The following is a 12723-nucleotide window of genomic DNA, read 5'->3' as shown; positions in this document are numbered from 1 at the left end:
AAGAATCATCCTACACTCTCGTTCATGTGTTCTGTCTCATTTTAGTGATAGTTTTCAATTGCCTTCCACTCCAACGGGTCAATGTGTGGATTGTTTGTGTAACAGATCATTGTTTTATTTCCATCCAAACGTTGGGTTGAAATACACAGATTATTGAAGACACACAAAGGAGTTCAAGTTATGGGGAAAAAAAAACATGAGAAGTTGGGATTCTTTCATTTACAAAATGGAAATCAGTGAAGCAGCTCTTTAATTTATCCATTGTTACAATTCAGCACAATTTCTGCACATTTGTGGCACTTTTTTTCAGATTCATCTCTTAAAATCTGTGTGCTACAAACAGAGATGGATTGAGTCATGCATGGCTGTTTGAGCCATCCAGAGTAAATGTAATAAATGTGACTGTAATGCTGAATTGCAGTGGTGTCTTAATCTGTACGGCTGCTCTATTTAATAGAACAACATATTAACGGTAGATACCTATGTCTCATGCTGAAGTTGATTGGTAGAAATGTAAAATGTGTATCCTGCCCCGAGTAAGACAGTACGTTTTATACATGGAAAACAGTAAAAGCAAACAGTTAAACACACAGCACTTTGTGATATAGTCATTGCTTATGTTTTGAGTATACATTCATTGTCTTCTCCCTTCTTTCCTAAGTGAAATGATGGCACGCACATCACATTGGAATTCAGTCCCCTTGTTCAGAGAGTTACAGTTTTGTCATCAAATGACAGAAATTCCATTCATTATACAACATGTCACTCTTAGCTACAGCGTAGCCTGCTAGCCCCGCGCAGGCAGCTACCCTAGCTCATTCCGAGGACACAAGTGTCCACAAGATGAGTGACACACAGAACAGACAGGACTCCACATCCCATAACTGTCCCTGACGGTCTTTTGAACCCCCCCCCCCTCTTTCACACACACATATACACAAACATTGAAAGAAAGCTTATTTTTTCTTTCCGTCTGGTAAAGCGGGGATGTTGTGATTGATTTGTGGATTTGCTCCCTTCTTTTCCCCCTCCATTTAAGTGAAATAATGTATGGAAGCAATCTAGCGACAGACATTTTGGAAAATCTATTTGAAATCATTTCAGCTCAAGCCATGGCAGTTTGTCTTCTAAGGGGAGAGGAGCAAAGGATAATTGTCTGCAGTCTAGTAAAACACAGTATAACTGCCATCACACTTGAGTGAGCTTATAGCCAGCTAGTCCCAGGGCCTCAAGAAGATAGAGCAGTTAATGTTCCCTTTTATTTTAGAGGATATGTCACTTGTATCACAGATTTATACCATGATACAGCAATTTTGTCCAAACAGATGGATAATGGTGTCACCAGAAAAGAGTCCTGTTTTTATTGAATTTAGAGCATATTGTTTAGAAGCAGGTCTTCCTGCATCCTGCATCTCTTCCGTCCCTTTCCCTCTTAATCTCTCTAATCTTACCGGTATTAGATTTGATCATTTTTGTTTGAAGGAGCAAAATGTGTCTGTAATAGCTTCCTAATAGCGAACACAAGGGACACAGATCCAGGGCCCCTGTTCTGAAGCGCTTCCATAAGCACCACTGATTTATAGAGGTCTTTATGACAGAAAGGAAAATGATCTGCTGAAGGTATAAATCAGGTGAGGAGCAGGAAATTGAACTTAGATATCATCTTGTCAGATGCTTAATGCTCTTCTTCATGTCACATTCGATAGGACCAATTTGGAGAATCCTGCAGAGGTAAAAAGAAGACAATTAACAATGACAGAGTGGTAATAGATGAAGCCATAAAATGAACGTTGTGCTAGCAGGATGCTTTGTATGATTTCCGCATGAGGAGGAGCCAGGACTGTGGTGTCCTGGTCCATTCTCTGGCTTCCTGTCCAGGATGTGCGGAGCTATTCTGTGTAACGTTTAAAAAAAAATTGTTGTGTTTGGTAACTAGAAAAAAAAACGAGAAAGTAAATGGCGATGCTTCTGTTCCTGTCCACAGCTGGGGCAAGGGGAAAATGGCAATGCTGCTTTTCAAAAACGTCTAAACTCTGAATGTCATTGTTGTGTTAATGACTTCCGAGTTGTTTATTACTTGTGTGATACACTCTCAATGACAAGCATTCACGAATAACTGAAATGCGGTGAGAAACTGCACCACCCCCTCCCCCTCTAATTGTGTTCGGTGGTTTCAAATGATAATTTGATTTTTAAAAACTCATTTCTCTGTGGCTGATGACCTTTTGTCAAATGAATTTATGCCACTCAACTTTGTCAAGTGGCATTTAAAGTCCAAGTAGCCAAGAGCTAATGACCAGATATCAAGTGCTCAGACACCCTCTCATATCATACACTATCAAGGCCAACTCTCATATCATCTAATTTGATTTTAATGCTTCTCTGAAGGAGATGGTGTTCTTATTACAGTGTAATGATGCTGTTGTCAGGAACCCATGGTGATCTCTAATATTCCATGCGTGTTAATTGCTTTTGTGACTCCAATCCAAGTTCCTTCCCTTCATCTTCAACACCCCATCGGATCAAGCTTTAACGCTCCATTCAAAGACGTATTTATATAGTTTCTGTCGTCCCAAGCTTTATGTGGCAGAAACATAGTATTTCTCTAAAAGTGTATGTTGTACGATGCCTCTGTGACACCGTGTATCGTTTGTATTCAGTACATAGAGGGATAACAATGAGGGTCTTCACTGAGATGAGGAGAAGTTTTGAAGTGCTCACACTCGGGAGCAGCAAATGGAAAAGTGACAAGCCTGGTGCACTTGTCTATTTTACTTATTCCGTGGCTCTGTTTCATATTCTGCCTGGTACAGCAGGGTTATTTTCCTCCAGGGTTCACAAGGCCACGCTCTTTCATTTCTTCAGAAAATTGTTTCGCAGGATTTCAATCTTTGGCTGCTACATATGACAAAACACAATATCAAGAACACTTATGTTTCTTATCTGCCATTTTTTCTGGGTATAAATAAAAGATCAGTATAAATTTGAGTCAAGTGGCCCCGAATGCACATCTGAAAGATGAGTATAAAAAGGAGTATGGACCTTGGGACAGCCCCGCTGTACATTCTGATACGCTGCACACAATTACCTTGGCACTGGGGCCCTGTGTGTCATTTGTCATCCTTGAAAATCAATTAGCGGCTCACTGATGACATGGAGCAGATGCAATCTCTCTACTGTCTGAACAAATAGCGACTCAAAAGCCTTAAGGTACATTCATTTTTCCATCATATATACAGTCTCTCTTTGAATTGCTGCTCCACTGTGAAATACAGAAGGTTGTTCTGCAGGTCAGAGATGCACGCTGTTGTTACTTACGATCTGCTTAGTGAACTGTAGTGGTCCCAGATATTGATTATTGAATTGCTTGTCATTCAGTAATGTCAAGCAATTCACAATGGACTTAGCAGAAACAGCAGAATAGTGGATCGGGTCATAGATGGTCAGTGTGTTTTAGATGGAATCTCTCTCATCTGCCATGAGAGGTTATTCTAAGGATGATTCAAAATAGTTGAGAGCATAGTTTATAAAAAATAAAAAAAGATGAACAACCTTGCATCTGTTTCTAATCACTCCCTCTGTCCCTGAGGTAAAAATCATCCACAAATAGGATTTTTTTTTAACATGAAAAACTACTACTGAACTACTACATTGAAGGGTATGAGTGCAAACACCTCTTCTAAAACAATCAATTTTCCTGACTTGAGTTGTCAAATTGAAATATAAAACACATAAATTGATAAAAGGGATGTAATGCAGCAGCTATCCTAAATCACAAAACCATTTGCACAAATGTTTAACACAACAAATGTGTCATGGAGAATCTTTATTAAATAAGCTGTGGAACAGTGCCGATTCATGCTACTATTAAACAGTCTAGTGTTGGGGGGGGGGGGGGGAACCATTCAAACAGTGTCCTATTGATGTCCTAGTTTTTCCTGTTTGGCTGTTGTCAGAGGTCAACCTCAAGCAGCATGCTGTGGAATCAGGCAGTACTGTTGGTGTCACATTGATGCATTACTAAGCCCAGGAGGTCAGGCCTCTGTAAACATACATTATCAAAACCCATAGATAAAATGTGGGAAGTTGACCCCACCAACAGTTTATGGTGTATCTTCAGGGGAAAGGGGTCGCGAGGAGACTGAGAGCAACTTTGTAGCAGCAATGTCTCCCTGCTCGCAAATGAAGAGGGTCAAGCAATCAAGACTGATCGGGGCGGAGAGTCAACACCATTATCTTACGCTGTCTGAAATGATCAATGAGCTCAAATAAAATGATCACAACCTAGAATTGGCTGGCTAATGAAAATGGAATGTTTTAACGTGTTCTTTTAAACATCCCGTGGTGAGAGGCAGGGAACAGGAGGCGGAGGCTAAAACTACCTTTTAACTCCAGATTTCATTTTCAGTGAGTGGAACATAATGGCTTCACATATTCCTCTGTAAAAGTATACGGCATAATGGTCCAAAATTATGCCTTTTCTTCTCCCACTTTTCCTTTTACAATGGATCCTTTTACATAAAAGGGGATTTGCACCAATGACTCTCTACGCCATGACAAATCAATTTTAACCAAACAACACACTCACAAAACAATGACCATAACCAAAGGAATGAAAGACACAGGGCCATTGTTTTTTAAACTTTTATTAAATATCATCTCAATAAGAAGAAATATGGCATTGACACCACGAACAAACATAGGTAGCCTACAATGATGACTTCATTGTCTTTCTTAATTCCAATTTCTATTCATGAAACATGTAAAAGGCACTAAGGTCTAGTACCAAGCTGTTCTGTATTTGTAACAACCAGCACTCCTATGGCAGCACTCCTATGGCAGTACCCTTACTGTGTAAACATATGGCTAGCTCCATGTAGCCTGGGAATACCCAAACCTATATAATACTGTTCTGAAAGGCACTGGGTTGGAGAAACTATCTATAAATATAATTTCCTATAAATACAAGCATTTCATTTCACACCATACCCATTTCATTTTACAAAACAACACGGATATACGACATTCTGTGAGACAAGAATACTATACAGTAGCTAATGACTTTTCCGTATGCAAAAAATAACTACACAAAAGGATAAAACTAATTGGATCACACTATGCTATACAGAGAGTCCATTTTTTGTAAAGAAGTGCTAGTGTAGGACATGAACGTATTGAGCATGTAAACGAAAAGTGAAGTTGACTCCTTCTGGCTGTTGAGTTTCACTCCGATGATCATACAGTACAGTTGAGATCATTGTTACTATTCCAAGGACATGAAAAGGGTTGAATAAGAACTGCAATGAGCCCCCCCTTCCAAGGGGGCAGACTGCCAACCACTGGCCTATCATTCTGCCTCTCTCATCTGCAACAGATATTTACTTAAACCATAAGAAACTTCCCTTAAGAAGGAAGGAAAGAAAGACGAAAACTATGCTCACACAAGTGAGCTCCAGCATGACTGACGAGTTGCGGTGACGGACATCCTATTCCACCTCCATGGCAGACACCTCCAGCTCCGGGTCGGACTTCTCCGAGGGGACGTCTTGGGGCTCCGGGATCCCGGGCTCAGGGCTGCCTTCTGGGGTCTGGCTCCCGGGCTCAGGGCTGCCTTCTGGGGTCTGGCTCTCCTTCGCAAGCGGGGCAGCTAGCGTCGTCCCATCTGGATCTCATTACAAGAAGGAACAGGAGGTTTCAGAAATGGCCACAAAGCCTACAGTATACGCACAGAAGGCCTTCCTGTACTGTTTTCATTTGTGCATGACCCACTAAAAACCTCTGGTCGCTAAACGTAATAGAAAATGATTATATACTGTATACGCACACATTACATAAATTACATACACATTATATCAATGTAATTAATCAGGATGAGCCGATTAAAAAGGGCGAGCCGTTCTGTTCCACGTGTGACGCATGATTGCTCAAAGGGAAACATTACCAATTACTTCCCCGAATGTGTTCATTCCAGAGAGTGATGACCATGGAGGAGGAGAGGGGCCGTACCTGCATCCAGGGGCCCCACGCCTGCATCCAGGGGCCCCACGCCTGCATCCAGGGGCCCCACGCCTGCATCCAGGGGCCCATCATCTGCGTCAGAGGCAGGTGGTGTTGACGCGGGGGCTTCGGACGACAACTTCCTCACGGCGCTGATCTCAGGGAGTCGGGGAGCTTGGGGTCTGATCTTCCTCGCCGGGTTCAGGAAATAACAATACGCACATCGGAAGGCTGCAACGACACACACCAAAACACCCATGCTCAAAGCGCTCGCTCCGGCGCCCGAAAGACTGCCATGCCTTTTCTCGTGGATGCAGATTTATCTGTATGAAAATGAAACCCATGATATTCTGAGGGGTGGTGCTGGTGGGGAGGGGGGGAGTGTCGAAGATGCATAAATGTATCCGATCGATGTGAAGCAGTAGTTTGCATATTCAATCTACATGCAGTCTTTTTGCTTACAGAGGCCGGTGGAAGCAGAGGACTTTAAGAGCCGTGTGATATACCGTTCTGCCAAATGCTAGAGGGCAAGGGAAGGCACAGTGTTTGATGGAGACTGACAGACAAGAGTTGTGTTTCGCTAAATCTTACCAACATATTCAAATTCCTCTTTTAATGCCATGCCGTTATGGGACAGACACTGCTGGCATATGAGCGCATATCTGGAGGGAGAGAAGCATCGGGATCAGAACACATAGATGCACCGATATTAACAAAAGATCATTTTACTGATATAGGGTGACACTTCTCTGGTCGGGAGCGTCACACACACTAATACAATCGCCAGTGGAAATGTTCATTGGTGCACTCGGAGGAAAATAGGCTGCACTTGGTGCCAGGATGGAACGGCAGAATGGGGCTGCCTTTTACTCAGAGATGACCGTGCATTCATGTGTTACAGTTCTTCTGATCAGTTTTTTATTTTTATTTTAAAAAATGTGTGTATATATATCTATATACATTTATGCATGATATATAAAACAAGTGCAGCTCTGCTTTACCTATTCTGAGGTCCATCCCCGACAAGGTACTCAATGACCCTGTCCATAGCACCTCTGTCCCTGGGTAGAACTGGCCGGGCCAGTGGGGGGCCTGGTGGATGCATCCCTGTGAAAACACAACATTAGCTCCACACCCAGTCTGAGGAAGCAGGTTTAAATCCACACACACGCGCACACACGCGCACACGTACACACGCACACGTTAAGATGAGAGGGATTCGTGAAGTCAGCGAGACCAGATCCACCGTTTGCTGCAGGAGCTGTGATGAATGTTGCGAAAGCCGTGGGGTTTTACCCCTCCCTGCATAATGACTTGTAAATGAATCTCCCTTGCAAAGCACGTGCTGCAGTGTCCCTGCTGAGTTAGTGAGCAGTAATTAATATAATCTCACATCAAGAGCAATCATAGGAAGATGACTGGTCATTTCTGTGAGACTTGGCAAAGTCTCAGTATCCTGCTGCTTATTAATTTACCAACATATGGAAACTCTGCGGTGACTCTTTGTATCAAATTGCTTTTCACTTTCAATTTTCCACAAAAAGTGCTTGATAGTATCAAGCCATAGAAAACATTTGCAAGGTGCGCCCAATGCCAAAGGTAATTTTACCTGGCATTAGGAGAGCACTTAGTGGGATTCCAATACCATTGCCCTGAGAACAAATGTGGGCCTACCTAATTAATCACAGTTAGAGTAATCTTCCTCCTTGTACCACTCACAGTTGGCATTCCACATGGCCATTACAGCATTCTGCCTTCTCCGGGGTTATATTTCTTTCTGTTAGCACTCCTTTCCATTGGAGTGTTCATAGTCCAAACCTCATGTTTACACTCATTTCCATAGTAAATTATCCTGCCACACTCCAGGTACATTCCAAGTATGAGTTTTCCCTTTCCAAAAAGTTTTACCTTTGGTTTGTTTCCACTCACAAATTATTCTATGGAATATTCAAATCACCCACCTATACTTAATGAGTCATAGTGTGCCAAACCATACTGTGTCTTCATACTTGTCCTCACAGGTTGGGGAGACGGGGATGGGTAAATGGCACCTTAATGGAGCCCATTATGATGTGGTCCCCCTGTGTGCGGCTAACTCACCCAGTCCTGGAACAGGTGTGCCGGGGGTCAGGGGCCTCCTCATCAGGCTCTGCTGAGCAGCTCCAGCAGACAGGCTCCTCTCGGGGGGCCCACCAGGAGCGGAGAGGGGGGTCGGGCCTGTGTGGGTGGCCCCGGGGGCTAGGGGAGGCCGGGCTGCAGCGCTGCCCGCAGGAAGCACCGCGGCCGGGGACGCCCTGGGAGTGACATGGCGCTGACGCAGGTCTACAGCAGGAAACGGTGCAGACAGCCCAGTCAGTTACAGCGGTGAGGGAGGAGGGGTTAGTAAGGAGCTTGGCAGTGGGGTGAGTTACCTTGGCCAGGTTTTGGAGTCATCTGAGGTCTAAGGGGAGTGTGTTCCAGCTCCTTGATCCAAATGGGACAGTATGAGAACTGACATGCTCTTTGGAGATCCTATGTATGAATCTAAGTCAAACAGAGCATTTATGGGTTCTGGGGCAGGTTTAATACTTACAGCTTTCTTTTTGGAGTCTGGATCAAATCTCTCCAGAATCAATTTGGCATTTTTATAAGTCTCAGTCTCCATCACCTCTTCAAGCTGTAAAACAGAAAAATAAATCATAAAAAATGTATAATATTCCCGAGACCTCTTGTTCAGATGTACACGTCAATTATCGCCAATCATTTATGAATGATTGATGTGCTAAATCTGCAGCAGTACATTCATTTCATTCTGTTCAAATCCAGTTAGGTTACATCAATGCTTACTCTTGCATGAAGTCATATTAGCCCCATCCATGTTGTCAGGCATATCTGCTGTGACATCTGCAATTCTACCATTACTGCCATGTAGGCACAGTGGAAAATCTCTTAGCATTCATTTCTGCTGTTGAGGAGCATCGTTTCAAGGAAATACCAAAACTGATAATTGTTTACACATAATGAAAAGAATAATTACATGCACTACTTCGATAATGTGAGTGTGAAAATCCATCAGCCATAATTATTGAAAGTTATTAGACATGACAGAGGATGACAAGCAATTTCTAAGATTTATTTTCACTTAGCACCAAAGTATATTAATCTAAGAGATGTGCTTTACTGAGTAAAGTCTCGATGTCAATTAACTGCTGTCTGCATTGATATTAGATTGTCTATTAAAAGACGCAATTATCTCACGGCAAAGTGCTTTCAAAGATCAATAAACGCAAAAACATACAGGCTTAGTTTAGAATAGTCAACTGTGTGTTTAACAAGTGTGTTATGTAGAGAGTTAATGTAGGTGAAGGCTTCAAGGTGACCCCCCTGAAGGATAGATTTTAGTAACATGTTCAACGCAAACTACAAATACTGTAAAGAAGGAGCTATTATAACCACAAATACTGTATAAAGGAAGCCATTATACCAAAAGAAGCATTGTCATACACTCAGCAGAAAATCAAGCGAAAGGAAACACAGGCCTCTATTTGAACTTACTATTTTCTTTTTCTGTATTTTCAAGTCTTCCAACTTCTCATCTGCGATACAAAAATATTACATTTCAACACTCCATGATAAAGAACACTGCACAATTTGCACTCTGGACAGTTAAAAGCAATATCTTACTGTTTTTTTCTGTTCTCCTTGAAAACAGAACTATCAGCATCTTTCTAAGCAACCATATTCTGTGGAACAGACAAACAACAAATGGGTTCAACAACTTAACCATATGGATTATGGCCAGCCATGGTAAGCTTCGCCATTTGAGCTCAAATACTGACAGGGTGATACTCACAATATTGGAAATACTAAAAAGGGGAGTGACAATATAAGGCGGCCCATTGTTTGTTCGGGAAGGTACCACAGGTAAACAACTGTGCAGGCGATTAGGTACAGCAGACATGAATAAAAAATTAGTCTGCCGACCCATATCTTCAACTGTCTTTGGTACTTCTCTCTGTATTCTTCAAGAGTCTGTATATCCTGGGAAAATAGGGATGACATTTTATTAAACTTAACACACAAAGACCACATGAATATTATCTTAAATTATTGCAACAACAAAAAAACTAAATAATTGGTCATTATAATGTCTGTTCTTTGGCCCAATCAGGGGCCAAACCAACCTCTCCTGTTAATTGAACAAGGGAATTATTAAGGCCAAGCTAAATGGGTTATTTTAATGAAATCATGCAACTTACCCCCTGTTTAATGTTGTATGAAACCTATTTAATTTAACACAAGCTAGTTTTCAAGCTGAAAATCTATTGCGTTTCCTATTTTTGCCTTTTCAAAATTATACACCATTGGTTGTCTTTGTTACTTCATCCTCAAAATATTTTTGTCTTAGCATGGCAACCGTTCTCAGTCCACAAGGATAGGGTGGCAGTGTAGGTAACATGTGTGTCTGTCACTCTTAGGAGACGAGAGCGGGGGAAACGCCGCTTCACTGCAGTGCTGCGTAACCAGGTCAATAAAGACCACAACCTCAAAATACTTCCAAAGCACCAACAGCCTGTAAGTATGTTGCCAAAAAATTAATACATACCTTATCTATTCCTTCCAACACCTCTACAGTAGAAGGTTTAGCCTGGGGGGGGGGGCACAAAATAAGGTTAGGCTCTTCAGCTGATAAATTTCCTTAGTCTGGTTGGGCAGTCCTCATGTAAAGCAACAGAAAGGCATTACGCAACAGTGACCAGAGAGAGTTAATAACATGGTCTTGAATTAAGCTTGCATGAGAAACAGCTAGTCTCTCGCAGCTAGTCGGCTACTAAAACTTTTTATTATTGCAGTTTCTAAGCTAGGCCCAATTATACATACCCTCCACCGAGACACTAGAGCTCCCATGTCGAAGGCCTTATGTGGTCTGCCACTTTAGACCACTCTTATGTTCTGACACTTCCCTGCACCTGTTGACCAAAAGTAAGCCTGGTTAAATCTCGTTCTACACAATACTGAAAATAACCACCGGATCAGATAGAGATGAACCACTGAATCAACACTGGAAAGCGAGCTGGCTCGAGCTGGCTAGGTACAGTAGGCTCCTTGCAAGGTAAAATCTATGAATACTGATAACTTGGTAATGATTCACTGGACTGGTGTGTAAAGGCAGGCAATTCGCTAGCTAATCTTAGATGGACAGGGAAGTTTACGATTGCAGGAATAAACACAACTCTGGGTCTATTTAATTTGTTTTAACGTCAAACACACAAAGAATATCAGTCTGTATAGAATCAAGTGAAACCTTACCCAACTTCTGTTTATAGTCAGTTTATACAGACTAGTCTGTCAATTACCTAGCTAGTGCTGAAGTTAGGCTGTATCAATTTTGCAGCACTAGTTAGCCATGCTGTGCACATGATACATAATGCACACGTCCAAGGAAGATTACATTCGACGAACACCTTTAATAAAAGTTATACGTATTACCCAAAGTAGCTAGTGCTAGCTACACTACCCAGACACACTTTATCAAGTGACCTTGCAAGTCGTGCCGTGTAGCAATTCTATGTTAAGTTTCACTTGAGTTTAAAACTAGAAGGTCCTCGATCCTATTGACTGAAGTTTTGTTGTACTTTAACTAAGTTAGCCAGTTTACTAGGTAGTTGAACCAAACCCATTTAGTTACAGTAGGTAGATACGCCCCTATTGCTACCTTCACTAACCAATGAACAAATCCCAAGTTTTCTTGCAACCTAAAACACGTCACACCGAATTCGTTATTCTTGACTACTAACAAACCAAGCTGGTTAGCCTAGTACGTAGAGACGAGAGTAGAGACAGCGCTATATTACCTGGACAGGAGGATGATAGTGTGCTAGCTGCCCAGGGTTCGTATTGCTGTGTAGTACTAGGTAATAAAGTTGCTTGCTAGGCTAGGCTAGCTAGCTAACTAGCTTGTTCCTTTTAGCAGAAACGACCAGCTCTCTCACCGCGTCAAAATTCAGCTATGTGGAGCTATGGTGCGATTGCTCCGACCAAGCTATGAACCAGGGTCGGTTGTTGTCCTAAATCAACAATCATCCTTACACGTAGAACTGGTCCAAGATCCGCTTTATGCAGCCTCTGCTTCGTCGATGCTCGGTTGAAGCCGTCTCGAACTCTGTCACGTGATAGAGGCACCGTCCCTCTTGAAAACAATGCGGGAAGCAAGACTCGAGATGGTTACATTTCAGTTCAGCAACATTGTACACGTTTAGAGCATGGGGGTTAATACATTTTAAATAAATTGTATTTAAATTCAATGTAATTGTTGTGAATTTAGAACGTGGGCACAATGCAAATCCAAAGTGACTATCCAATCACCTTCATGTGACGCCCTGTCATCGTTTGACAATAGTTTTAAGCTAATAGATTGCACCTGTTTGTAAGATAATACATTCGTTCAATTACAAAACAGTCTAGATCACGTTTTGAACGATGTGAAGAAAACTTCCGCGAACCAACGGTAAAAGCTTATTCTATGAACAATTCCCAATGCATAGGCCTATCAACTTAAATTCGGTGGCATACATTAGTGTAAACGTCAAGTGGTTTCACCAAGAATAAGATCAAATGTAAATACAAATCTTTAACAATTAAACTGATAAATAACCATAGTAAAACTGGGCATAAAACTGTTTTGACTTCTTCGTGATTCATGATCTATTTGTCTGCAATATATTTACCAAGAATTGTTGTCGAATC

The 12723-nt window shown here is 41.9% G+C and overlaps 1 protein-coding gene across 3 annotated transcripts; it reads right to left on the bottom strand.

The window, feature by feature from the left end:
• Window positions 1-4630: 4630 nt before the first annotated feature.
• On the bottom strand, window positions 4631-12160 carry lnpa (limb and neural patterns a). Of its 3 annotated transcripts, none has more exons than XM_084689405.1 (13): window positions 12067-12160; window positions 10858-10946; window positions 10583-10624; window positions 9830-10017; window positions 9661-9719; window positions 9532-9572; window positions 8570-8653; window positions 8409-8460; window positions 8098-8319; window positions 6999-7104; window positions 6589-6659; window positions 6007-6228; window positions 4631-5668 (listed from the first exon to the last, which is right to left on the bottom strand). In XM_084689405.1, the coding sequence occupies exons 2-13, from the start codon at window positions 10882-10884 to the stop codon at window positions 5487-5489; spliced, it is 1296 nt and encodes a 431-aa protein (XP_084545531.1). In that variant the 5' UTR covers window positions 10885-10946; window positions 12067-12160; the 3' UTR covers window positions 4631-5486. The 3 variants fall into 3 exon arrangements, with proteins under 3 accessions (XP_084545531.1, XP_084545532.1, XP_084545530.1); XM_084689406.1 differs by lacking the exon at window positions 12067-12160 and adding an exon at window positions 11832-12047 and having other exon boundaries at window positions 4631-5662; XM_084689404.1 differs by lacking the exon at window positions 12067-12160 and adding an exon at window positions 11832-12046.
• Between the last annotated feature and the right edge of the window lie 563 nt (window positions 12161-12723).

Source organism: Hypomesus nipponensis, chromosome 23, assembly GCF_054491055.1.
Source record: "Hypomesus nipponensis isolate SF chromosome 23, ASM5449105v1, whole genome shotgun sequence".
NCBI lineage: Eukaryota > Metazoa > Chordata > Actinopteri > Osmeriformes > Osmeridae > Hypomesus > Hypomesus nipponensis.
The sequence above is the reverse complement of the archived record's forward strand: the minus strand, read 5'-3'. Positions and strand labels throughout refer to the sequence as shown.

Coding starts and splice junctions, on each gene's coding strand:
- lnpa (XM_084689405.1), bottom strand. CDS start 10,884: ATGGGAGCTCTAGTGTCTCGGTGGAGG. Junction 9,573..9,660: donor AAGGAGAACAGAAAAAAACA/GTAAGATATTGC, acceptor TTTGTATCGCAG/ATGAGAAGTTGGAAGACTTG. Junction 6,229..6,588: donor AGAGGAATTTGAATATGTTG/GTAAGATTTAGC, acceptor GTGTCGTTGCAG/CCTTCCGATGTGCGTATTGT.